The following is a 25,630-nucleotide window of genomic DNA, read 5'->3' as shown; positions in this document are numbered from 1 at the left end:
GTAGTTCACCGCTCTATTGAGTCACATGATGGCATAAATGACAAGAGAGACAGCAGAGATATGAAAGTAGCAATGGCACAATGAAAGTTGCTTGGAAAACAGTCAGTTTATTCAAAAAAGGCTGAATGCTGCAATATACTACTCAGAATGAAGCATTTGAAAGAGCCATTTAATATACAGTATATGGATGTACTGCAATCGAATGTTGGTCATTTTTGGGCTGGGTTATTTCCCTAAAGGAATATTTCAACCAAATGTGAAAATTTTGATTTCATTTATCCACCCTTATGTTGTTCCAACACTGACTTTATTTCTTCTGTTTTCCATAAAAGAAATTGTGACATTGGACTCCAAAAAAAAACACTGAAACATGTTTCAAATATATTTTGTGTTCCATAAAAGAAAGAATGTCATAGCGGTTTAGAATGAAACCAGAGTTAAGAGAAACCACTTTAAGACTTAAGAAGAACAAAGCATAATTTAATAGATTAATGTTTTTTCATACTTTCATTTCCTGTTATTGTTGACCATAAAATGACAGAATTTGTCATTATGTCATCAATGAGAGCAGACACTGATTTCAATAACATCTCGACTACGTTAATGATTAAATGACTGCATTCAGGGTCATACCATTCACACCTCATGGCATTTTATTCCGCACAAAGCCTATTATTTGGTTTTTTAAATGTCCACACCAGACAGAAAACAGCATGAGCATGTAATAGGGAGGAGGGTGAGAAAAACAGAGGGAGCGTGAGAGAGACTAGGTAGTCTAAAAAGTTATTTTCTGTGCACATTCATGAAAAGAAGTATGCTCGCTTTAGATATCCATGGCAACCTTATGCTATGAATTGAGTCTGAAAGATGCATGGTAACACAACAGATACACTCTTTATGTTTGACAGCGGCAGTGACCGTGTGAGAGTGAAAGAGACTGTGTGACACTGTGTTTGTGTATGTACAAGGGGGATAAAAACAGAGGGGGTAAACACTAAACAGGCACCCGGGCAACTTGCCTAAAACCTGCCTGTCTCACAGTGAGTTTGCTAAACGAATGTCTAATTTGCAGCGGGCCTTGGGTGAAGTGGAGAAGAGAACATGCTGCGCCTTTTAAAGAAAACAGAGCCCTCTCAATACAGAGATAACAGAGATGCAACAACGGGCCTGAGAGCTGCTGCAGTTAACTGATAAATGTTGAATTTATGCTTTTCCAAAGAGACAATCCAACCTCATGCTTGTTTACTTGCCATTTTATGATACTAGCTCCAGGCAGGGTGCTCAAATGACGTTCCAAACCTATACGATTTACTTTTCTACACTAAAAGAGATTTTCAGGAAAATGGCCAGACTGCTCTTTTTCACACAACAAGAGATGAACCAACTCTCCAAACACAAAAACCATAAATATACCATAAGAAAAAAGGTCATAGCAGTTGTGTGTTTTATTATTGTTTCCTGTTACTCACTGTCATTACTCATGGACAATAACCATAGAAATATCATCATGAGGAGGAGGAGGGAAAAAATTGTTCATAAACATCACTGTCACAAATATCATGATATATATGTCTGAATTAGCGAAAGCATAAATAATTATATATATATATATGTACACACACACACACACCGATCAGGCATAACATTATGACCATCTTCCTAATATTGTTTTGGCACCGCTTTTGCTGCCACAACAGCCCTGACCCATCAAGGCATGGACTCCACCAGACCCCTGAAGGTGTGCTGTGGTATCTGGCACCAAGATGTTAGCAGCAGTTCCTTTAAGTCCTCTAAGTTGCGAGGAGGGGCCTCCATGGATCTGACTTTTTTGTTCAGCACATCCCACAGATGCTCGATTGGATTGAGATCTGGGGAATTTAGAGGCCAACTCAACACCTCAAACTCGTTGTTGTGCTCCTCAAACCATTCCTGAACCATTTCTGCTTTGTGGCAGGGCACATTAACCTGCTGAAAGAGGCCACAGCCATCAGGGAATACAGTTTCCATGAAAGGGTGTACATGGTCTGCAACAATGCTTAGGTAGGTGGTACGTGTCAAAGTAACATCCACATGGATGGCTGGACCTAAAGCATCACAATGCCTCCGCCGGCTTGCCTTCTTCCCATAGTGCATCCTGGTGCCACGTGTTACCCAGGTAAGCGATGCACCCGGCCATCCACGTGATGTAAAAGAAACATGATTCATCAGACCAGGCCATCTTCTTCCATTGCTCCGTGGTCCAGTTCTGATGCTCACGTGCCCACTGTTGGCGCTTTCATCTGTGAACAGGGGTCAGTACGGCTATGCAGCCCTGTACGCAACAAACTGCGACGCACTGTGTATTCTGACACCTTTCTATCAGAACCAGCATTAACTTCTTGAGCAATTTGTGCTACAGTAGCTTGTCTGTTGGATCGGACCACACAGGCCAGCCTTCGCTCCGCACGTGCATCAATGAGCCTTGGCCACCCATGACCCTGTCGCCGGTTTACCACTGTTCCTTCCTTGGACCACTTTTGATAGATACTGACCACTGCAGACCGGGAACACCCCACAAGAGCTGCAGTTTTGGAGATGCTCTGACCCAGTCGTCTAGCCATCACAATTTGGCCCTTGTCAAACTCCCTCAAATTCTTACACTTGCCCTTTTTTCTGCTTCTAACACATCAACTTTGAGGACAAAATGTTCACTTGCTGCCTAATATATCCCACCCACTAACAGGTGCTGTGATGAAGAGATAATCAGTGTTATTAACCTGTCAGTGGTCATAATGTTATGCCTGATCGGTGTGTATGTGTGTGTAATTATATTATATATTCTGATATACTAATATTTATTTTGAAAAAAAAAAAATAAAGAGTTTATGAATCAATGAATTAAAAAAAAAAAAGTTTGAACTATTTTAACATTAATGAACATCTGTTTTTTTGAAAAATGTATGAAAAGTTTGAAGTATTTATGAGTAAATAACAACAGATGGATTTGTTGACCCATATGGTGAAGCTATTCCAATGTAGAAAATTCAAATCCAATGTCAATCTGAACAAGCCTTCAGAACCTGATAAACATGGATTTTTTTTTTTTTTTGTGGAGATGTATTCTGTTCAGACATTGACAGCAAAAGCAACCTGCACACTGATGTGTATGCTTGTTATTTTTATTTCTTTTTATTGTGGGAATGAATCTTGTGTTCAAATCTCTAGGGCCTCGTTTTGAATGTGCTTTGAAGACCTTCTTTGGACATCTACCTTAAACGGTCTCATAATTTGCCTCCAATATCTGCAAAGCATTTGCTTCTGAATCCAGATGCCACTGAACCTGCACATAAAAACAAACATTCAATGAATACAATATAGTTAAACAATGATGATACTAAAATAACACTGCTGCCCAATGCTGGTCACAAGTGTATAGTATTATTAATGAGCTTTTATCTTTTTTGTTTTAGCGATTTTATGTACTCTTGTCGTGTTTATTAGTTTGTTTTTAAAATATTTCTAGCTTTAATTTATTTTTCAGCTTTACTAATTTTATTTCAGTAGTAGCAACATTTCTAATTTACATTCATTTATTTCAGCTTTATTTCAGTTAATGAAGTTAAGTTTCAGTTAACAGCAGCAACAAGCTGTAGTGTTGCTACCACCATTAATCAATTATTTGTAGATTAGTTTAATGACATTTCTCCATAGGAATGTTTTAAACCATTAGAGACTAACTGAAGCTATTTTATTTGAGCAGTGTGATAATGTTGACACTCTATACATCAAATTTTCTCACATAATATTTCAGCAATCGAGTCCGGTATTTAAAAACGGCCTGTTTTAAATCAGAACTAGTGTAAATTAATGACTCTTTTAAGTAGTTTTTTCTTTTTTTTTAATTAATCAAAAGTGTGTAAGCAAAACTAAATCAGAAATGTTTTGCCATATAGCTTGTAGTATAACTAGCTACTTTCTCTAAAGGATAGAACTCAAATTATCTTAATTTGTAGTAGTAGTAGTAGCTAATAGCTTTTGCTAGCTACAATTTTTGAGTAGCTTACCCAACACTGCTTGTGCTCTGTGAAAAAACAAACAAAACAAAAACATCAACATGATTTGTTTATCTGAGTAAGACTGTTGGCTTACATATGTCTCATCCTTTTGTTGGGAATGTAGGGCCAGGCAGTTAACAAGCTGCCTGACTGGTGTTCATCTGCAGGCTTGGCTCGCTCTTGTGGGCTAACAGTGGACGCAATCTGACAGCCTGTTCTCCGAGAGTGGGCTTAACATTGAATCGTTCTATTAAGAAGTCAAGGAAAAATATTCAATGCAGTTTTTACTGAAAATATGTCATAAGCTCTACAATAACACATCCTACCACATGACACACGCATCTTAAGGCAAACAGAAATGATTCAATGAGTGTTACTCACTTGGGTCTTGGGTTCTCTCCTCTTTTCTCCGTTCTATGTGCCGGTGTATGATTGCAAGGACCTTGCGCTGATTGGCGATGACATTTGGTTCAGCTATAACCTCACTGAGACTCAAGTTGCTCTTTATGGCCACTGAGGCTGTGGAACGAGCCACCATGGGCAACTGGTCTTGATAAGCCTTATCTGTGAAGCCTTGCTCCACCTGCTGGATGGTTTGGATCCTACAGGACGCATAAAACGAGCCAAATGAAGACAAGGTGTGACATTAATTAGTCCTTAGCCTTTAAAGCATATGTGACTCATTACAAAATCATGTCTGCAAGCCAATTTGCATATTCATAATACACACTTAAAGCATGTACATTATCAAGCTCCTCATTTTCATTCAAACAGGATGTTATCCATCAGAGTTTGATTGTATCATGAGAAGTGGGCTTTATACTGTATCCAAAAATGGAGAAAAACAAAACGTGAGTTTTCAAAAACAATGCCAAAAATGCTATTTGATTTACATTATCTGATGGGAAAGGAAAGCTCACCTTCTGTTGGTCAGTATGGTGTAAATCTCCTGCACAAGAAGCTCTGCAGCTCCAGGTTTACAGTGGATTGTGCCATCTATGATCTCCTTCATCAGACTGATGTTTTGCTTCACAAGAAACTTTTAAACAACCAAAGAGGCTAGATCTTTATTAAACTGGTGTCATTTAAAAATAGGGCCAAGGTAGACATATCAATAAACTAAATTAACAATTATTTTCATGTCACTTGGTGATCATTTCAGCAGAAGGGTATCAGACTCACTTTCTCAATCTGGGACCAGTTTGATTGTTTGGCAGGCAAGGAAGCTCCGTTTTCATAGGAATGCATATGAAAATCCCCTGGGAAGTACCAGGAAAATATTTCCGCCACTAGGTATCCATTGGAAAAGTCCCTTTGGTCGAAAAAGAGAGCAAGGAACGTGTATAGCACATTTCATCCTTAATGGTAATTCAAATTAGTTTATTTATTTATGGTTATAAAACCATTGAATAGCGAGAATAGACCTGGAACTGAATATAAACTAGATGATTATGAGTTGTTAGAAATCTAAACTAACCAGCGATACACTATATTTAAGATTTTATAAACATATAGGGGACTGCAGAGCCGCTGTTATCTTTTTTACTCACCTGCGCACGTTTTTTGGAAAAAACGTTAAATCAAGACTCTGCAGCCATTTCAAAACCTCTCGTGGAATACCAGCCTTCTTAGGTGACTGTGAATAGGCCATTTCTAATAATGGATAACGACAGAAACGATGAGCAGCCTCACATTTGTTTGGCGAACAGAACCCCTGCATTCATTGTTTACAGTTGCATGGAAACAAGCTTGAGGACACGCGCTGAAGTTGATGTGCTGCCACCTGCTGGCAGTTCATATATTTGCTCTGTAGAGCATTGGGCTGCGTTCCAAACGTGATAAATCCACCTCTGAAGGGCACTTCGGAGTCAGAAGAATCATTACCGCCATATTGAAAGGTCGTTTTAAACCAAAGTGCTAAAACTAGCCACTTCAAATGGCCCTTCGGAATAAAGGATTTCGAAGGATACAACTGATGGACACTTTGCTCCTATGATTCTTTGCTCTCTCACAGAAGGAAAACCCCTTCATGGTGACTTTAAAGACACACTGAGTAATTTGAATTAGTTTCAAGTGGAAGAAATTGCTGAGATGTGTTGTTTATTTATTAAAGTAAGATAAAGAAGATGGGGTACTGATCACAAGTTTATTAAATTATACCAAGTATATCGTTGGCCTATTCTTGTCAAAGCATGCAACAGAGATTATTATTAAATGGAAAAAGGTAAAACGGCTTTTATTTTAAATTATTAATTATACTAAGCCTAACTATATAATAATACTAAGATGGCCTGCCTAGGATATCATCTATATTGTAGAAAGTTCTTCATAGCTTTAGGAAGGGGCAAATGTGGTAGAAGATGCAGTCGGGAACGTCCCAAACTCTCCCTGATTTGCTGACGGCACAGATGACGTAGAGAACGGGGTATCGCTGCAAAAGGAACACAGCTGATAAGGGTTGATGTGGTAAAACATGCAAAAGTAAAAACAAAACATCAGTGACTTGTGAGCCTACACATTTAACTCACCTTCATAAATCAATAGGAAGCCCTCTGTAAGGCTCCCTGGAGGAGCAACCTCTGCGGGCCGTTTATACTCCAGGTTGCGTGCATTTATATCTGCCCCAAATTCCAGCAGGAGCTTCACTATGCTAACACAGTCTTTCTGGGCAGCTGCATGAAGAGGAGTCTCAAAATGTGTGCCTCTCTGCACATTTGCACCTGTGATGGTGAAAATGCAGTAAAATATTAGTACAGTATGGGTTATTTTCTGAATATTAAGTGTAACTTTTAGTGTGAACTAGTAGTAAACATTTCATTGGTCATCTTTCTTGGTTTAAAGCGGACATCTTGGTTTAAATCTGACTTTATCCGTGTTTAAGTGCTATAACTGGGTCCCCAGTGCATCTACCAACCCAGAAAACGTGAAAAAGGACAACCCAATAACTTTTTTGGGGGAAAACCTTTCTGAATAAACAAGCCGTTCAGATTTCACTCCTCTTGTGATGTAGGAAAGGGATCTTATTATAATATTGCTGCTTCTTAATCTGTATGTTTCCACCCACGACGCCGCCATTTTGTTTTCGCAAGCAACAACGGTGTACCAGTATCACTGGTCCTGGAGTGCAGCTGTCTTGCACAGTTTAGCTACAACCCTAATCAAACACACTTGAATGTCTTCAGGATTACTAAAGCTACATAAAGGAAAGTGAGTTGGGTCGGAGCTAAACTCTGCAGGACGCAGTGGTGTAATTTTATTTATGAAGGAAATGTGACCAAATAAATTCATATACCAATATGTGCAAGTCATTTTACACCAGACTGCTTTGCTCACATCGGTCAGTAAAACACAAGATTTGCACAGAAGTTGATTCTCAAAGAAGGATCAATACCAACTGTTCATGATCCAATTTCATACATATTTTGTCATGTTTGCAAATTGTCTTTCTGAATGCGTTTCGTTAGCACATTGCTAATGTACTGTTAAATGTTAGCATTGTTTCTTACTGTATTCACGGAGACCACAGCCATGTTGTTATTTTCATTTTTAACCCGAAAACGCTTGCAGTCTGTATAATTCATCTTCATTCTTATTGAGTCTCTCCAACAGTGTGCAGCTTTAGCCACGTTAGCCGTGCAGCACGCTATCAAACTCATTCAGAATCGAATGTTAGCAAACATCCACAAAATACATGCCATACCTACATGATCTGATATGCTGCATCACGAACAGTTTGTAATAATCCAGTTTGAGAGTTACATTTGCTGTGTGAGCTTCTCCTGTATTATTTATGCCTCAGTGTACTGGAATCGCCAATAATAAGGTCACTTTTAAAAAATAAAGTTTGACTGATTGATTGAACCTGTGTTGTGAATGTGAGTTTACATTCTGTGATGAGATAAAACATTTGACTCTTTAGAGCAGATACTTTTTTTTAACTGTTTTCACTCACATTAACTGGTTTAAACCAGTCTGACACTGAGCTGACACTTCGTCAGAGTGGTTACTAAATCAACATCTGACTTACTGAACTCCATTTTATTGTTACTTTCAGTGTTATCCGTCTCAAAATGAATCTATTTTTTATATACTTAAGGCTCATAAAACTTAACTGTAATTACTGACTGGTTTTGTCGAACTGAATTGAAAAATGAATTACACATTGTCAGGTTGTCATAAAATTGCTCTTTACATTTACCACACAGCTAGTTAGCAGTGTGAATTTTGTCTTGTTTACCTCCATCAAGCAGCATGCGGGCACATATGAACTCCTTACACCGACAAGCACTGTAGAGAGGGGTGCCCATGTGAGGGATTTCATAATCCACATCCGCGCCCCATGCAAGCAGCGCCTCCACACACTTGCTGTGACCTTTTGAATGAGACAATATAAAACCATTTCATATTAAAAACTTTAAGAGTCTATTAGGAAGCTAGCTAATTAGTGTACCATAGTACCAAAATTAGCCCTAATTAGCGTCAATGTATACCACCTCTACTGACTGCCTCATGTATGGGTGAAGGCTGGTATATAGCCAGGGCCTGTGGTCTGGCGTCACTCTGCAAGAGCAGCTCTAGACATGCCAAACTGCCAGCTGAGCAGGCATGAAACAACGGAGTCACACCATCTATAGTTGTCACATTTACCTGAACACACAGAACAGCAGCTGAAATAAAACGCTGAAGAACAGCAAGTTTCACGAAATGACATAAAAAAATGCTGAAATGCTGAAAACAATTAAAAAACAAAACAAATTCTGTATAATATAATATAATAAAAATTCAAAATATAATACATTGAATAGGTAAAATAAAATATTTTAACATACATAATAATTTAAACAAATGAAATAAACATAGACTGTATTTTAGTGTAACATAGCAAATATCTTTCAATGTGTTACAAAAAGCTAAGGTCAGTAAAAGAAGCCTAGGCCATTGCTAATCAAGACCTCTGAAATGAAAATGTTACCAAGCAGCCCTGCAGAGACTAACGTTGGCTCCGGCATCTATCAGGGCTCTGGCACAGGCAAAATGGCTCCGTACGCACGCCTCATGAAGAGGGCTAATGTGGTCTATTGTCAGCACATTCACACTGTGGCCCTGAGGACAGATTAAGAGAAATGAATATTGCATTTGAATGCGCAGGATTCTTTTTTTCCAGATGGTGGCAGCAATGCCCTTTCACTAAGGTGCATTACGGATTGCAGCATTCACCTCTACACCAAATGTGTATTACATTACAAATCCAGTAGAGTGCATGTGACTACATGGTATAAATACTACACACATTAATACAAGTACATATTTCTTATCTAACAGTTCAACTAAAGGTCATTTAAACGGGAAATTACCTGAGCAATGAGGGTCTTGAGGGCCAGCAGTCGTCCTTGGCTGGCAGCATCATGAAGAGGGGAACGGTCTGCCCAAGACCCTAGAGAAGAATTAAAACAGTGATATATTAATATAATGTCATTGTTTTTTTATTTTAAAACATTGCTTTCTGTTTATTTTCAGATCTAAATGGGATTTTCCCAGATTTTCACGGCATAGATATAGCACCATCGCAAAAGCTGATATGCTAGTGTACACACCTGAGTCAATATCCAGTATAACTGCTGATGCATTCCACACGTCATCATCATCATCGTCACCTCCCTTCATCACTCACTCAACTATAGTATAATACTATCCTTTGAGTTCAAAACATAAATAGGACCTGTTGTAACCATCTCAAAAATCTGTCTCTTTCGATTTTCCTTCTTTTAGTCCCACATTCAAGAACAATTAATTCAAGAACACAGCTCACTTTTGCACTCAGGATATTGTAATTCGGTCCACGTACACACAAAACATATCAAAGCACCAACCTTGGCTGGTTAACCAGCTCAGCAAGACTTCCACTTTGACAGAGCTTGTGTCCCTTCAGGAAAATGTTTTCTCCTTATATCATTTTCTTCAAAAAATGCATTAAAAGAGTCACTGTGGCTGTCTGGTGTTTTTATCTCTGTTGCCCTACTTAAGTTACTTAGTAAATGCCAGACTATGGCAATCCCCTGTGACTATCCCCCGTCTCTGTTCCTCTCTCCCTGATCTTAAACTTGGAGAAGCAGTTTTCTGAGATGCTCTGCGAGACAACTTGTTTACACCAAAGCCCTCACTGCTGTTGATACGGCCCGGCTACACTACTCAAAATCCAGCAGACAAGAGTCTGGCTGCACAAACGCTTGATTGACTGAAGATTACTGTGTTCCTTGTATAGTCAAAGGGGAGGGGGGTGCATGGCCTCAATTCTATTTATACAACACTGTAAACAGCAGCCTGGCAGCCATTCCTGGGCTTTGCGTCGCATGCATACTTTGTGAACTTCCATGTGCTTGATGTTGCATGTTTATGATCTGTGGTCATGTGATCGTAGCCTGCTGTGATGCAAAGCACACAAATATGTGAACTGAAGTGCACATCTAAAGTACCATAATGTAAAATAGTTCTCCCTGTTGTGGTCCTTATCACATGCAATGACAGCAATAAAAGTTACACTGCAGGAAAACCATTGTGCAATAATAATATTCCCAATGCTCCATATATCCTCCTAGCAAACAGGCCGTCATAAAGGGCAAAATACTGGCAATAGGAAATGAAATCCACACAAGTGGAGAGCAGTGATGTAAGTGTGCGCTCTACTTACCATGCCCTTGACCATTATCATAGAACTCAGCTGAAATCCGGGCAGCCTCCTTACGGTTGCCTTTGATGATGTAGAAGTGTGTGAGTAGATTAAGGGTGATTCTAACGAAAAGTTTGAAGCAGAAGAGGGCCAGGATGGTGAGGTAAACATTGGACAGCTGTGCTGCGAATGGCCTGTATTCCTCAGTGGTCTCTCTCATGGCTGTTTTAAGAATGTTTTGTGGCAGGATAAGCAGAGTGCACTGCTGTGTGCCACCCCAACAGCACCCCCCATGAACTTGGGTCCTTACTGCAGCTCAAGTAAGATTTGGCTATCAATTGTTTCAAAGTAAAAGTTCAAAATGAATATTCTGTGTGGTTTCCCAGCTGTATGCTTGTTTCCATGGAACACTAAAGACAGCTTTCATACATTCCTAGTGACCTCATTTGTCAGTCTCCTAAAAAGCCCATTAAGTAGTCCATACAGTGAGACTAGTGTGAATAAATATGTAAATGAGCAGCGTTAATGAACAAGTAATGTGAGTTCCGTAATCAGATTACTTTTTCAAGTAACTAAAGTAATGCATTACTTTTAAATTTGCAACAAAATATCTGAGTTACTTTTTCAAATAATTAACGCAAGTTATTTTGTGTTCCCATTTATTGACTGACAGCTCTCTTGTCCCCATGTTGAGAGAAATCGGGAGTGCGTTGTGATGGTTATTCATAATTCTAGAGTAAATGTGAGCATACATTTACTCATTTACTTCTTCTCCTGCATCTCCTGTTCTTCTGTATTCCGGACAAGCAGCAACCTAAGTGACTTAAACTGCAATTCATCGACTGGCCGCAAGAGACCAATAGACCCCCCATGTTAAAATGCCCTACTTTACAGCAGAAAAAAATATGTTTACAGCCTGGAACAAAAAGTGGTTTTAGTTGATATAGCTAATTTTGCCCTTTATGACAACTGTAAGGGGGGTGATTTTTTTATAACTCATCAGTTTAAATTCTATTAAAAGTTCTGCATAATTAAGGGCGTGGCCACTTGAGTGACAGGTGGATTGCCGCTGCTGTCACTACTAGCCTTTGGCTGCTGTCTGTCAGCTGCACTCATGTCCCGCCTCTTTGCCCATCTTCGGTTATCCGGGAGTGACACGCTGCCAAGATGGCGACGGCTGGCTCTGCCCACTTTGGGCTTCAAAAATGCCCTTCAGAAACCTACGGATGACGTCATGGACACTACGTCCATTGTTTTATACAGTGTATGATTCCAGAATGGCAGCACAGCTAAAAGGCTTGTTTGTTTGCGCTGCGCCCTCTACTGTACAGGCGTGAATTTGAATTTCCTTCAGCCTGAGGCTTATTCACTTCACTTTTAGTGTGAAAGGGCCTTTACATTTGCAAAAAATAGAACTTTTTTGTTGTTATAAAAACAAACAAACAGCCCAGCCCAGATGAGAAAAAGTAATGAAAAAGTAACGTAACATTACTTTCTGTAAAAAGTAACTAAGTAACACTATTAGTTATTTTTTTAAGGGAGTAACGCAATATTGTAATGCATTACTTTTAAAAATAACTTTCCCCAACATTGGTAAATGACCATAAAATATACATCCATGTGTATTTTTATTTTTTAAAAGAAATCTCTTATGCTTATCAAGGCAGCATTTATTTGATAATGAATAAAGTAAAATAATACTATTGTTAAATATTATTAAACTGTTATTCTAATATGCTGATTTGGTGCTCAAGAAACATTTCTTATTATCAATGTTTCAGTTTCAAGGGGGATGGTGTTCCAGTTCAAAATGTAGGATTTCCATCTTTTATCCACATCATAGCCTCCAAGCAAATTTCATACATAATATAGTGGGATTTTCTGCATCTATGGTTTAAAAATATAAAATATGTCCTCAACTAGGGTCCCCCCAGCGAAACTCGGCCATTTCCACCACAGCTTATGTGAAAATATGATTGTGACATTTGCATAGCCATATATCTGGTGTGCTTTATAGGCCTATTGTACCTGTGCCAGGTCCATCATCGAAGGACAGCCAGGAACATTGCCTTGGAGTCTGATGAGAAGGAACTCACTGGAGACAGAAGAGAGGGTCCTGACCTGCACACAAATACCCAGAGGCCCTAGACAGTTACAATTTCTGTGTTGAATTCAGTAGAATAGCAATACTGAACTTCTTTTCACTGTTTATTTTAGCCAAACGCTATGTTGTACTGACTGAAGTGATATGCAGTCACTCAAAAATTAAGTGAAGTAATATTTTGATCATGTGCAGCATATTTTTCACTGAATAATTTATGATGAGGCAGCTTCAAAGGATATATATTTGTGTAGTAATAACTTAAAAACTTTACTGTGAGAAATCTTTAAAAAATCATTATTTCAGTGAAAATAAATGTATTAAGTAAAAAACATGTTATTCAGTGGAATGGTAGCCTTATATAATCGTTCTGAAAAAAAGAAGAAAGAAAAAAAGAATAAAAAGATAGATTGCTTACATTCTGGGTAAGGCTTATTACTGTTAAAGTTACTTTTAAATATACATACCCTAGAAATGTTTTTACGCCGTGACGCCTGTAGTTCTGACGCATCGACGCATGCGCAGATTTGAATAATCTGGCGGGTTCTTTCTTCTCACTTCTTGGACAACACTAGCGATCTTTTTGATTCTCTATCCGATTTGTTCGTTGTTTGCTAAAATAGAGACTGATAAATACAGTTCGCAATGGTCGAGGGTCCGGGGTGCACTTTAAATGGAGAGAAGATTCGTGCAAGAGTTCAAAAGGGACAGAAAGTTTTAGACATACGAGAAAATGAAAGCAGTAAATCAGTAAGTGCATGACAGTTCAGCTGATTACATAGCAGTATGCGTAAATGACATACATACAAATGTTTACTTGTTTTCTTTCTATTTCAGTCTGTTGACAGTACCAGGAGCTCTTTCCAAAGCTTTATGGGCTGTCAGTTCACAGGGGTGGAGACACTGGGGAAAGAGCTGTTCATGTATTTTGGCTTCAGAGCTCTGAGGTTTGTAGTAAACGCAAATTAATTCATTTCTGCTTTGTGTTTTAAAGTATTATTTTATGTAGTGATTTGTTAGGGGTCATGGACCAAATGAAAGTTTCTTTCCCGATTGAAATTGTCTTCCCAGAGCCCTGTTTAGATTTGAAAAGAACTCAAGTCATGAAATTATGTTCTGATTTATCATTACAATGCTTTTCAGACTGTAGCATATATATATATATATATATATATACATATATATGTGTGTGTGTATATGTGTGTGTGTGTGTGTATGTATGTATGTATGTATATATTATATGCAGGTATGTTTCTTGAAGTGTCTTGGATATGGTGCCACAGTTCTTCTGGATTTAGTCTGTCTGAGTTTTTTCTGTTTCTTCATGTAATCACAGACAGACTCGATCAGATCTCATACAAATAATCTCACTGGATTGGTACAATTAATGGCAAAAGGAATGTTTGGAAATGTAAACTGATATTTCCTACTGACACACTACAGCAAAAGATATAAATAACTGGCTTCAACTTGTAATACTACATTTTCATTGCCTAGATTTTCTTTGTGAGTGCTGAGTTTGCTCTCAAGCAAGCTAGTGTGATTAGCATCAGTCTGTCCTTTGAGAATAACTGTCTGTGTGATTGATAGTGTGGCAAATGTTACTAGCTAATATATCTCTTTCATTTGGAGCTCAGTGATTTAAATCTAAAAATATGTACTTGACATACAAATGAAAATCCACCACAGATATTTAATAAATGATATATGAAAATCCTTATCCAGTAATCACAAATGACTGGAAAGGTCATAGAAATCAATTTGTATAAAAAAGGGAAATCCTTTTTAAGTTCACTTTATGTGTTTTGGTTTAGACTGCACTTCGGCATGAATGGTTCTATGAGGATAAACCCCCTGGAGAAAGACCTGAAAGGAAAACCCCCAGTGCTGGTTATTCAACTTACCAATGATGCTGTCTGTTTCTTTGACACAACTGTAGAAATCAGGTAAAATTTCTTCTAATAGCTCAAATTATGATTATATATAACATTTGTAAGTATTATATAAGTATTACATTTAATTCTGGATTAGATTGCACATTTATTGAAAGTCCTTCTGTGTCAAGAACTTTATCCTAATGTACATCTGGAAGGTCAATTCATCAAGTGCAGGTTTCAAGCAGACAACTTCCCTGTCGCAGAAATGCTGGCTATGCTGGATTAAATTCCAGACTATCATAACTCCGTGTGATCCAGACAGCCTGAACTCCTTTCATTTTTACACTGAGCCTTCAAAGATTCTGACTCCTCAGGGAATAGTAATTCTGTTTGCTTCCCCTAGACTCTCAGATGACTGTGAGCAGAAAGTAAAAGCCATGGAGGCTCTTGATATCTGTTCACCAAAGTTTAGTTTCTCTCGGGCGGTGGAAGCTGTAAAGAGGGAGAGTGAGAGAATGCTCTGTGATGTACTGTTGGATCAGGCCGTCCTACCTGGTGTAGGAAACATAATCAAAAACGAAGCGCTCTTCGACAGTGGCCTTAACCCTGCTGTCAAGGTACGATTCACTTAGTGCAGTACCAACACAAAACTGTCAATATCTCAGTTGGATGTTACAGTTGAATGGATGTTTTACACCTTATTTAAAATATTTTTGTGGTGTTATCTTTTCATTATTTCTTCTGCGCTTTTAAAGGTCAAGCAGTTGACAAGTGAACAAGTTCATCATCTTGTGAAGATGACAAGAGATTTCACACTCCTATTTTATAAGGTATTTTTCTCTCTCTCTCTCTCCATTATTCTGGACAATAAATTTGTGATTTTGTTTTCTGTCAGATCTGCATTCAATTTTTATTTCTGTTCTTTCCAAAACAGTGTAGAAAGAATGGATCCCCACTTTACAAGCATTATAAGGTGTATAAACGTCCAAACTGTGGCCAGTGCAGCGGAACTGTCACCGTCTGTCGACTGGGAGACAACGGTAGGATGACATACTACTGTCAGCGCTGTCAAACAGGTGATCCAAGGGAAGTGAACATCAGGTAAGCTGCACCTCCTCTCATAGCTACTAGGGGTGTAACAATACACTCATGTCATGATTAGGTTCAAAATATCATATACTGATCTCACAATACTTTGAAAAAAGCCAAAATAAAGTTTAAAATGGTATGGTTTTTTTTTTTGTTTTTTTTTAAAGTTTAAAGTGCCATTTTATGCCATTTTTAAGGCTCCTAATATTGTTTTGGAAGTCTCCTACAACAGGTTTACATTCATGCAAGGTCAAAAAACACTTTTGTTTTGTCATAATATACGTTTAATATCACCTAATTTCTCAAAGATTCTTAAATAATTAGTTTGAAGATTCAGTCTCTCTAAACCTTTCCTTTCTGTGAGCCTGTTCTGCTCTAATTGGTCAAATGGCCCAGTCTGTTGTGAGTGGTCTACCGCGTATAGTGCGTGTCGAAAACCAAACGGCCATTGCCATAACTGAATTACAGCTCTGGAGGCTTATCAATTCTCAAGAGATTGTTTACAATGTATAGACAGAAAAGATGGCATCGATTTTACCTTATCAATTCGAGCCCGAGTCCAAAGATGAAACGTTGATCAACCAGAAACTCAATCGCAAGCACGACTGGAGCAGGATGTTTCTCAGTGGCAAGTGTCAACTTACTTTGTAGTATGTTATTAGACATGATAGCAGCGTCATTGTTGTAGGTTGTGATTCAGAGGAGCAAGCTGGTCCAAATAAACTGGGTACTGACCCATCTTTCAAGAGCAAGCGTTTTGCGAATCCCGCATTGAACTCCCCGAGAAGCAGTTGTTAGTAAAGCAACAGGAACACAACAGGAACACAAAAGATTGGGATTGTACTGCTGTGGTATCGTTGAAAAAATGAATTTAAACCAAGCATTAAAAAAAAAAAGCATTAGGCAAATGTGCCTAATAACCCTAACCCAGTGATGTGTACCTGTCACGGAAGTGGGATTCGAATTACTGACGACTCATTTAGGCTGTTTAGAGTCGATTCTTTCTTTTGAGAGACAATAACTTTATTTATTGTGCACTTTCGGCTTCACAACTTTGCAGATTGTTTACATTTATAGACGGCTATATTACAAATTGCATGAAAGGTAATATTGGAAAAAGCATAATAGGGGCACTTTAAATTATTACTTCAAACACATATTATATATTACATATATTACATCAGGGGTGGACTTGGACCTTCTCCCCATTCACAGGGTAATGGTGACACCAGAATAAAAATATTCATGATTCTGCTAGGCTAAAATTACAGAATTATGTTAGAAACATATCCTTGCACTTTGTCCCTAACTTTGTCCCACATATTTTACATTTTAATGTATTAATAATTCATAAACATTGAAGCTCAAATGTCTGACCTTCTGGGTTTACCATATTTGATGCACCATTACCATATCTGATGTTACATTAAATCTGTCTAAACTTTCTTTTTGGGTGAACAATACACAATACATATTGTCGCTATCCATAATACACATTGTTGCATTTTTGTATTACAATATATAGTGACATGATATATTGTTACACCCCAAAGCCCTGGACACCAAGCTGACGTCAAAGAACTATCAGGAAACAAAAGTTGAATGTGTTGTCAGCTGCGTCTGGGCTAAAAAGCTGCGCTTGAACACACCAAAAGGACTACTGCCGACCGTCAACTAGCACATGCGTTCTGTGTCTGCGCGTAAGGCAGGTATCAATATATTCGCCATTCAAAAAGGGAAATCAAAACTAGGACTTCAGATATACAAACCATAAACAAAGCAACACATGCTTACCATTCTGAATATCAATCATGCTGATCACTTTCTTCATTCCACTCGGCTCTGAAAAAACATTCATGCATTCGAATGCTCAGGTAAGATGATCAGAACCGTCTTGACTTCTTTGCTCGCTTTTATTCTCGAACGTTAAGCTGAATAGCCAATCAGAGTTCTCTCTCTCACTGATGTCCCAGTGCCAATTTAACTTGCTGAATCTGCCCAAAAAACCCTGACAGCGTTCGATTAGAGCCATTGGTGTGAAACACACCGAAAAAACTAAGTCGGCCTATGCTCAAAACCGTTGGCTTGGTGTGTCCAGGCCTTAATAGCTACCTATTTGTATGCACACATTTATAAATGAGAATCCAGTTGCTGACTCTTCACTTTGACAGTAAACTCCCAACTCGCAATAGTCTGATTGGATGGGCTTATCAGGGAGGAATGAGCAACAATGATGATGTGGCGAAACGAGAGGAGGAAGAGTGGGCATGTTCACTTTGCACTCTAATCAACAGGCCAATCAACAAGTATTGTGATGCTTGTATGAGCCCTAGACCAGAGGGTAAGTTTTAAACCTACATATTTAAAGTGAAAATTTTCAAACGTAGTTCGTATCTAACTAAATCTCTCTTTTCTGAGTACCTATAGAGCCCACAAAGCTGGAACATTCACCTTTGAGTAAAGACCTGATCCGCTACCCCTGCAACAGTTTTAGCAAACCCCTGCAGGAAATAAAGATGAATCGTAGGACTGCATTTGGGACCACCACTCTAGTCCTAACCAATCTCAGTGCAAAACCTGACTCTCCTTCAAGTCCCGCCATTAACCAGGCACACACACCAGAGACAATGAGGGGTCTGAGCACGCACAACAACTTGCAGCAGAGGGGTACCGGTAATGGTGTGAGTGGGATGCAATTCAAAGGCAATGAGCCCTATAAGAGAGAATCTCTAGCAGAACACAGTCAGCCTAACAAGAGAATGAAAACCACGAATGGAGTGCTTTCTGGAGGAAGCATGCAGCGCATCTGCTCCTCAAGGTGAGCGAGTGCAGTTAGTGTTTCGCCTGACAAGATGTATTTGTGAAGTATTAATATTTTTATTCATTAATATGGCCAAAGAATACTATAATATATACTATGAATAAACTTATTATTCACCTGTCATCATGTTTTCACCCTCATGTCATTTCAAACCTGTATGACAGATATAAATAAGATATTTTTGGACCCCATTGACATTCATTGTATGGACAAAAACATTCTTCAAAATATCTTTTGTGTTATATAGAAAGGAGGGAAAAAAAATCATACAGGTTTGAGGGTATTATGACAGAATGGGTGAACAATTTCTTTAAGTTGGATGGCACAATGTAAAATAAAGCTGATTTTGAATAACAGAACATATCTCGCACAACTAATCAGGCACACACAGAGTAATGACGCATCCCTACCCACAACCCCCTGCTGCAATAGTCATCACCGACCATGCACCGTGAGAGTGGTCACTAAGGAAGGAGAAAACAAAGGCAGGCAGTTCTACACCTGCTCCTTACCCAGAGGAACTCAATGTAACTTCTTTGAGGTAAGACAAAGAATTTTAAACTTTGAAACCTTTGTAAAATAAAATCTATTTTAATTTTCACTAAATTAAACTAGAATTGGTGGTTTGCACTTATTTCAACTGATTTTTTGCAACAGTGGGCAGACCTGCATTTTCCCATGTGTCATCATGGCAAACGAACTCTTATGAAGACCGTTCTAAAACTGGGACCGAATAACGGCCGCAACTTCTACACATGCCCAGTTAAAATGGGCAAGCAATGTAACTTCTTCCAGTGGGCTGAGAACGGCCCTGGTGTCTCAATTCTGCCTGGCTGCTGAATCCACAACATGAGTTGGACATTACATCTTTTATTTAAATGTATTAAAATGCTTTTTGAAGCAATGCTTGTTTTTAATGTTGAGATGATGAAAACATAAGTGTGTGTTTTGTCATAGTAAATCTTTAATACATTTTTTTTTTTTAAATAAAGCATTTCCAATTAACATCTTTTCCTGATTCTGTGGAAACATATAGTATTGCAAGTTAAAAACACCCCAGAGTTTAATGTCTTTCACAGATCTTAAAACAGATTTTTTAAAAAATAAATGAAAAAAGTTTATTTTTTAAAAAGTAGTGCAATGTGAACATTGATCATAAGGCATATACCATTCAATAATTCATTAACAAGCTTTAAGAAGAATGTAAACTTAAAACAAAATGCGGGCAATTAAAAGCAGTCCACCGTGTGCAACTGAGATTGGTTTGTCGGCGGGTTAACCACCATGAAGTGGAACTGGCTAAACCCAGGACGCTTGTTACAAGCAGCACCTTTGGACAAAACAAAGAAAGGTATTGACAATAAATTTCATGATTCTTATAACACTTTGTATACTCATTCTGAATAAGAAACAAACATTATACATTAGCATTTACCATATCCACCAGTAGTATTGGCACAAATAAGAGCTCCAAAGAATGTGGGGTAGTACTTCTTAATTCTGGAGATGGCTATTTCACAGGCAGTAGTGGGTTGGGTTCCATTTCTCATTAAATCAACAGCTAGAAAACTGACCCCACCCCCCAAAAAAGACATTTTTAATAAAAGGTTTCACATCACACATTCCAACAATGCAGTTCATATACCAGTTTTTGTTTTCTGTTGATGCTAATAAAATGATCTCTTAAGAATGGTGATTACCTAGGAAGGAAACGCATCATGATGTCTCCATCCCCCGTGGCAGCCGCTCCCCCTGCTGTGCTGTCGGCATAAGCCCCGGCTCCAGCCACTGGTGAATCACCTACACGACTACAGATCAGCATGCATATAGTTCACTAATGCTCTGTTGATAGGGGACTGGAAACCCATTTCTGTCACTACTGAACAACAGCAAAGCTAAAATCACAGTGAAGTTTCTTGAGGTTCTGTTTTTCTTATTTTAAACACTAATGCATTCTGACTTTAACAGGACACCTGAGAGACACTGACAAGCTGTCATACTCACCCTGGTATTTTATGTGTTGCTCCATTGGTGGACGTTGCAGCAGCCACCTGTCCGTTCTTACCAATCACGACCATTCCTAATCAAAATTACCGGTAAGAATGTAACATCATCTAAGATCATACGCATCAATGAATTGAATCAAGCAGTGGTTTTCAAATGTATCCTCAAGACATTCAGCCCATTTATCATGCTTCCTTTTTATTATGTAAATTAAAACTAATGAGCTTGATACTCTGTGGACCCAAGTCCAAGTCTGCATTAACAAAAACATTTGCACCAACAGATTTCTTTATCTATCTATCTATCCAGGCTTTACATCGAATAAACGCATATAATCTTAAGAGGAATATTACCAATTGTGTCATGAGAACTGGGGTCAAAATTTCCATTCAGATGCTTTGGCCCCCACGACTTGCCTTTGGGCTTGTACGGCCCACATGATTTGAAAGGGTTTGGAGAAACATTCTGTAAAATTAAAAGGCAAAACACACATAACTGATATAGCTTCAAATTATGCTTTGATCTGGGACACAGAACAAAGTTGTTTTTATGACTTTAAAGCTTTAAAATTAACATTACATAAGCAAAACTATCCATTTTTCATGTTGCTCCCTGATTTGCTTTATCCACCTTAAAGTTTTCTGGGGAAATTCTGATTTGAAGATCTGATTAATATAGCCAATAACCCTTACAGTTTAATCTGAGTTTGAAAACACAAAAAATAATGTATTCAGTGCATTGTTTCGCATATTTCCATAGGGCTTTGATTGTGCCAATAGCAGAATGTTGGAATCAACCATTGTATTCTTCATAAATCTCACTATGCATTATTCATTGCTTTTGTTTCACGGTGCATATTTTCTTGTCAGTGATTACACTGATATCCTTCCAAAACTTCTCAGCAAAGTCTGCATGAGTTGAGGTAAACATGACTCTCTGCTTCTCATTGTAAACCAAGTCTCATAAAGCACAAGGAATTCTGGTTCTAACCTTAACACTGACTGAAACTTTATTTTATATTTTAAAATAAATCTTTCAAAGGTTGAAGTATATCGAAACGGTTTATCTGCAACAGATCATCTTCTAAACCCATGTTTGAAGTTGCCAAAGGTGCTTAAGAACTTTAAAGGTAAACCCTGCAGTGATGATTATCAAGGTTCCTGGTTTTAGGACTCACCTTTCTATAGTTGGGTTGACAATTCTGCTGCAACCACTTGGAGAAAATAGCTATTGATTTGTTAGTTGATAAGTCCTCAGACATGAAGCCCATGTTTTGTGCAAAGATTGTGGCTGCATGAAGACAGAAAAATGTTTCTTTTCAGTTCTACTAAACTTCATACAACAGGGGAGATTTGAACAAACTGAATCACATAGTAGAGCTGTTTTAAATAAACATTAGACACAGGAAAGAGCAAAAATGGAGCATGGGAGCCTTACTCAGCCTTTTTTATTGTAATGTGAATGTTAAGCAGCCATGCATACAGAAAGAAAGCTGTTTAAGTACTCTATAATTCATTTTAATTAAGAGAGCAGATGGAATTAATAGAATGGCACAACATTATAGATGGAAGTGATGCATACTTTAAGCTGATATAAAATCTGAACAGGCCTCCAGTGTCTACACATAATTTAGAGAAAGAAATAGTTGAAGAGAACTTTTTAATACTCAAATCACACCATTTTTTCCCCAGCTGAGCCTCTTGACCACCGAGTTACAGCCACAAGATTTGCAAACGGAGTGAGTGACCACTGAATGTACAGTTCCTACCTGACTCGCCCACTATGAAGGTGTGCTCTGTGTATTCCATCACGGCTCGGGCGACACCAACAGCATTTTTGACCCTGCGCAGGTCTCCAACTGCCCCCACTTCCATTGTGTCTCTGAACATGGGACATATAGCAAACAAAAACAGGGCTGATACTTTACTTGATGGTTTCAATAGCTTTCACTATTCCTTCATCTATACTCTCACTCTTCCTTAATACCTCCCTGTTCTAGCTTGTACTATTCTGAACGATGTATGAAACTTTGTATTAGTAGCACACTTTGTGATTATTGCCCCTTTAAGCTGAATCACTTGTTGTATTCCTCATTTATAGGCTGCTTTGGACAAAAGCATCTGCTAACTGAGTCATGTAAATGTTAATAATGTGACACTCATGTGACACTTTTTTTGTCCACATTATAACATTCTTGGGACACTTTTTTTTTTACAGTGCATTCATTTTTTGCATTCAAAGATAATTATATTTACTGTTTTTGGTGTAATCAGTTTACTATATCAATTCACATAGTTTACAGTAACTATGCAAACTATAATGACAAACACTTAATATAAAAACTTCATAATTAGTTGCAGGTTTTGGCCTGTGAGTCACTCTCTCGCTGATATACCTGATGATTTTGGAGTTAATTACTCATTATTTATCATCGTACAAAAATAAAGCTCAAGCTTTTGTGTCAGGTTGTCATGTTATAATGCTAAATATAACGGTAGAAATGTGTGTATTACCACCTGTCAGAATCAGAGAGGTTCCTGAATGTTGATTGATTTTTTGATTGGTTAAAATGAATTAAAAATATCTTGGTTTTTTTTCAGAGGATCAGTGCTTATGGTCACAAAAAAAGATTTAATTTAGGCTTTTATTCACATATAAGCATTCATCAATGCATAAATCAATTATGGTAAACAGAAGCTCAATCAGGCTTGCGAGAACTAATGAGGTTCATTCTCTTGTGTTACAAAGCATGTTTGAGCTTCCACACAAGAACCAGTGAGGTTTGCTCCTGCGAGTCAAGCAAGTACAGTTGAGCTTCCATTTATGTTCGCTGAACAATGTGTATATGTGAATAAAAGCCTAAATTAAATCTGTTCATCATATAAAGCGATCGTGTCTCTTCAGAAAATTTGGACTAAACCCCTCAATTCATATGGATTAGTTTCACAATCTTTTTATGAACTTTCTGAAGCATCAAAGTGGTAGTTCCATAGGCTGTCAATGGAGGGACAGAAATCGCTCAGATTTAATTAAAAGATTTTAATCTGTGTTTCGTAGATGAACGAAAGTCTTTCAGGTTTGGAACGACATGAAAGTGAGAAAATGATGACAGAATTTTCATTTTTGGGTAAACAAACCCTTTAAATATTTTGAGACCATATGGAGATGGTCGACTCGATTGCGTTATTCACAGTGCTTCATGGGAGTAGGCAGAGCTAAATTTCAATTGTGGCGACTCTCTGATTGGTGGAATTTTCTGTTCAGCATCATGGGTAATGTAGTTTTTCATGAATTGTGCTGTTAAACACATTTGTTTGAAGAGGAAGTTGAAATAATGTGGGCTGACAGCTTCAGCTGAAGCAAATACCATTGTTTAACAACCTTGTAGCTCACAGTAGGTCTGTCTTTAAAGATTTGTAAGTTATTGTTAAAAATGTATTTCCCTATGGAGAAAATTAATGTAGTTTTTACTTCCGGAACCACAAAGATCCACAAAATCAAGTCCCATCCTACATTTTCCTCATTCGACCCGGATATACGGCACAATAAGCACAAAAGACTTTCGCAACTTGTTTCATGGCGATTTTATTCTATATTGAATTGTAATACAATACATTATTGTAATACAACAACTGGACGTTTCACCTGATGTATCCATAAATGTATAATATAGACCCTGTTGAAAAAACCAGCATATGCTGGTTATGTATGTTTTGAAGCATGGAAGCTAGTTTGAGCTGGTTTAAGCTGGTCCTAAGCAACTAGCTCCAGCTCAAACCAGCTCATGACCAGCATAAACCAGCTCAAACCAGCTTCAAAACAAACCTAACCAGCATATGCTGTTTTGTTTTTTTTGTTTGTTTTTTGTTTGTTTTTTATATATGGTTAGTATTTGATTTTTATTTATTGTATATTATTATTATTATTATTATTATTCAATGTTGGCAAATCAATGCCTTGTTAAGCATACTGATATATGTCTACCCATTCATGATCATCGCGTCAAGGGTTGTCTCTCCGAGCTCATCCGGGCTCCCGCCGAACCCCACGCTACCATCACACTGCTCGAGCTCACACTGCGCGCAGCCCTTCTCCACTGCGTCCAGAACCGAGCCGCCCTTCTGAAGCGTGCTCCAGGCTACAGAGAGAAACCACAGAAAATTAAAGTCTAGACATCCCTCAAAGCTCATACATGGTGCAGTCATGGTTAGTCTCTCACCTACTCTAGCTGCATTCTTAAAATGCCAAGTGTTAATCACCAAGGGAAGATCAGCTTGATTTAGAGGGAGCAAACAAATGATGACAAATACTCTTTGAATCATACTGCAATACCCAATAGACATATAATAACTTTCCTTCACTGTATAATGGCATCCCGATCACGAGCTAAGTCATGCCACTATTCACATCCGTGTTTTGTCACATGACGGAGCTATGTTAATGAATATTTAAAGGGACCGCGCAGTCACAAATAGTTAGGCTACTGTAGGTTATATTTGAATGTGACAAGGTTCTATTTTGAGCTAACAAATGGATTGAATTCGATCTGAGTTTTCATTTTTTTATGTCTTAGGGGCTGAGTTTTATCAAAACTAAAACATTTTAAACCTTTTCTTTCTTACCAAGCAGACAACAATGTCATGAAGAGCATGATTGAGATTAAATATTAGATTGATGTGTGAAGAAAACAGACTCAGAATCACGGTAAATACCACTTGGGAGCAATTTTTTTTCACACTGTAATTTTAAAAAGTATTATTTGAACGTTAGGACACATAAAATGTTAGCCATGAAACTAGCCTAGCTATCAAGATGGTAAAAATTCAGAAAAACAGATGACAGAATTTTCCTGTGATGCATGTATATAGACTTAACAAATCATTTTTGAATGTGAAAAATGTTTTAAAAGATTTTTATTTCAATCATGTCGTTCACAATGCATCATGGAGTTGTAGTTATTTGACCTTTTTCTTTTTGTCTGTTTCTCCAATACTTTTTTAGTTCAAATCAAAAGTTTAATGCTGTGATTCACCTTGT

General features: G+C 38.0%; 4 protein-coding genes across 6 annotated transcripts; 1 reads left to right on the top strand and 3 right to left on the bottom strand.

The window, feature by feature from the left end:
- Positions 1 to 1,427: 1,427 nt before the first annotated feature.
- spata4 (spermatogenesis associated 4) lies at positions 1,428 to 5,978 on the bottom strand. Its single transcript, XM_051860921.1, has 6 exons — positions 5,585 to 5,978; positions 5,217 to 5,346; positions 4,955 to 5,073; positions 4,416 to 4,636; positions 4,129 to 4,281; positions 1,428 to 3,319 (listed from the first exon to the last, which is right to left on the bottom strand). Exons 1-5 carry the CDS (start codon positions 5,752 to 5,754, stop codon positions 4,169 to 4,171), a joined length of 753 nt encoding a protein of 250 aa, XP_051716881.1. The 5' UTR covers positions 5,755 to 5,978; the 3' UTR covers positions 1,428 to 3,319; positions 4,129 to 4,168.
- Positions 5,979 to 6,166: 188 nt separating this feature from the next.
- asb5a (ankyrin repeat and SOCS box containing 5a) lies at positions 6,167 to 11,015 on the bottom strand. 3 transcript variants are annotated; one of them, XM_051860920.1, is made up of 8 exons: positions 9,905 to 10,369; positions 9,629 to 9,727; positions 9,389 to 9,468; positions 9,030 to 9,137; positions 8,528 to 8,681; positions 8,272 to 8,406; positions 6,563 to 6,754; positions 6,167 to 6,465 (listed from the first exon to the last, which is right to left on the bottom strand). In XM_051860920.1, exons 2-8 carry the CDS (start codon positions 9,696 to 9,698, stop codon positions 6,338 to 6,340), a joined length of 867 nt encoding a protein of 288 aa, XP_051716880.1. In that variant the 5' UTR covers positions 9,699 to 9,727; positions 9,905 to 10,369; the 3' UTR covers positions 6,167 to 6,337. The 3 variants fall into 3 exon arrangements, with proteins under 3 accessions (XP_051716880.1, XP_051716879.1, XP_051716878.1); XM_051860919.1 differs by lacking the exons at positions 9,629 to 9,727; positions 9,905 to 10,369 and adding an exon at positions 10,723 to 11,015 and having other exon boundaries at positions 6,167 to 6,482; XM_051860918.1 differs by lacking the exons at positions 9,629 to 9,727; positions 9,905 to 10,369 and adding an exon at positions 10,723 to 11,011.
- A 2,261-nt stretch (positions 11,016 to 13,276) lies between these two features.
- neil3 (nei-like DNA glycosylase 3) lies at positions 13,277 to 19,594 on the top strand. The gene is made up of 10 exons (XM_051860479.1): positions 13,277 to 13,552; positions 13,640 to 13,749; positions 14,617 to 14,748; positions 15,083 to 15,296; positions 15,435 to 15,509; positions 15,614 to 15,780; positions 17,940 to 18,109; positions 18,196 to 18,586; positions 18,971 to 19,130; positions 19,247 to 19,594. Exons 1-10 carry the CDS (start codon positions 13,448 to 13,450, stop codon positions 19,427 to 19,429), a joined length of 1,707 nt encoding a protein of 568 aa, XP_051716439.1. The 5' UTR covers positions 13,277 to 13,447; the 3' UTR covers positions 19,430 to 19,594.
- Positions 19,532 to 25,040, bottom strand: aga (aspartylglucosaminidase). The gene is made up of 9 exons (XM_051860480.1): positions 24,813 to 25,040; positions 24,578 to 24,731; positions 22,362 to 22,474; positions 21,771 to 21,883; positions 20,947 to 21,058; positions 20,594 to 20,669; positions 20,290 to 20,397; positions 20,025 to 20,158; positions 19,532 to 19,919 (listed from the first exon to the last, which is right to left on the bottom strand). Exons 1-9 carry the CDS (start codon positions 24,934 to 24,936, stop codon positions 19,819 to 19,821), a joined length of 1,035 nt encoding a protein of 344 aa, XP_051716440.1. The 5' UTR covers positions 24,937 to 25,040; the 3' UTR covers positions 19,532 to 19,818.
- Between the last annotated feature and the right edge of the window lie 590 nt (positions 25,041 to 25,630).

This window comes from Ctenopharyngodon idella, chromosome 14 (genome assembly GCF_019924925.1).
Source record: "Ctenopharyngodon idella isolate HZGC_01 chromosome 14, HZGC01, whole genome shotgun sequence".
In the NCBI taxonomy this organism is placed as follows: Eukaryota; Metazoa; Chordata; class Actinopteri; order Cypriniformes; family Xenocyprididae; genus Ctenopharyngodon; species Ctenopharyngodon idella.
Note: the sequence above shows the minus strand (reverse complement) of the source record. Positions and strands in the feature narration are given on the sequence as shown.

What these genes read in the sequence shown, in the direction of transcription:
- spata4 (XM_051860921.1), bottom strand. Translation starts at nt 5,754, where the DNA reads ATGCAGGGGTTCTGTTCGCCAAACAAATGTGAGGCTGCTCATCGTTTC. An exon ending in ACTGGTCCCAGATTGAGAAA is followed by an intron (nt 5,074 to 5,216) that starts GTGAGTCTGATA and finishes GTTGTTTAAAAG; the next exon opens with TTTCTTGTGAAGCAAAACAT. An exon ending in GGAGAGAACCCAAGACCCAA is followed by an intron (nt 4,282 to 4,415) that starts GTGAGTAACACT and finishes ACTTCTTAATAG; the next exon opens with AACGATTCAATGTTAAGCCC.
- asb5a (XM_051860918.1), bottom strand. Translation starts at nt 10,921, where the DNA reads ATGAGAGAGACCACTGAGGAATACAGGCCATTCGCAGCACAGCTGTCC. An exon ending in TGATAATGGTCAAGGGCATG is followed by an intron (nt 9,469 to 10,722) that starts GTAAGTAGAGCG and finishes ATTCTTCTCTAG; the next exon opens with GGTCTTGGGCAGACCGTTCC. An exon ending in CCGCATGCTGCTTGATGGAG is followed by an intron (nt 6,755 to 8,271) that starts GTAAACAAGACA and finishes TCACCATCACAG; the next exon opens with GTGCAAATGTGCAGAGAGGC.
- neil3 (XM_051860479.1), top strand. Translation starts at nt 13,448, where the DNA reads ATGGTCGAGGGTCCGGGGTGCACTTTAAATGGAGAGAAGATTCGTGCA. An exon ending in CCAAGGGAAGTGAACATCAG is followed by an intron (nt 15,781 to 17,939) that starts GTAAGCTGCACC and finishes TCACTTTGACAG; the next exon opens with TAAACTCCCAACTCGCAATA. An exon ending in CAGCGCATCTGCTCCTCAAG is followed by an intron (nt 18,587 to 18,970) that starts GTGAGCGAGTGC and finishes ACAACTAATCAG; the next exon opens with GCACACACAGAGTAATGACG.
- aga (XM_051860480.1), bottom strand. Translation starts at nt 24,936, where the DNA reads ATGTCTATTGGGTATTGCAGTATGATTCAAAGAGTATTTGTCATCATT. An exon ending in TAAGAATGCAGCTAGAGTAG is followed by an intron (nt 24,732 to 24,812) that starts GTGAGAGACTAA and finishes TTCTCTCTGTAG; the next exon opens with CCTGGAGCACGCTTCAGAAG. An exon ending in ATGATGCGTTTCCTTCCTAG is followed by an intron (nt 20,159 to 20,289) that starts GTAATCACCATT and finishes GGGTGGGGTCAG; the next exon opens with TTTTCTAGCTGTTGATTTAA.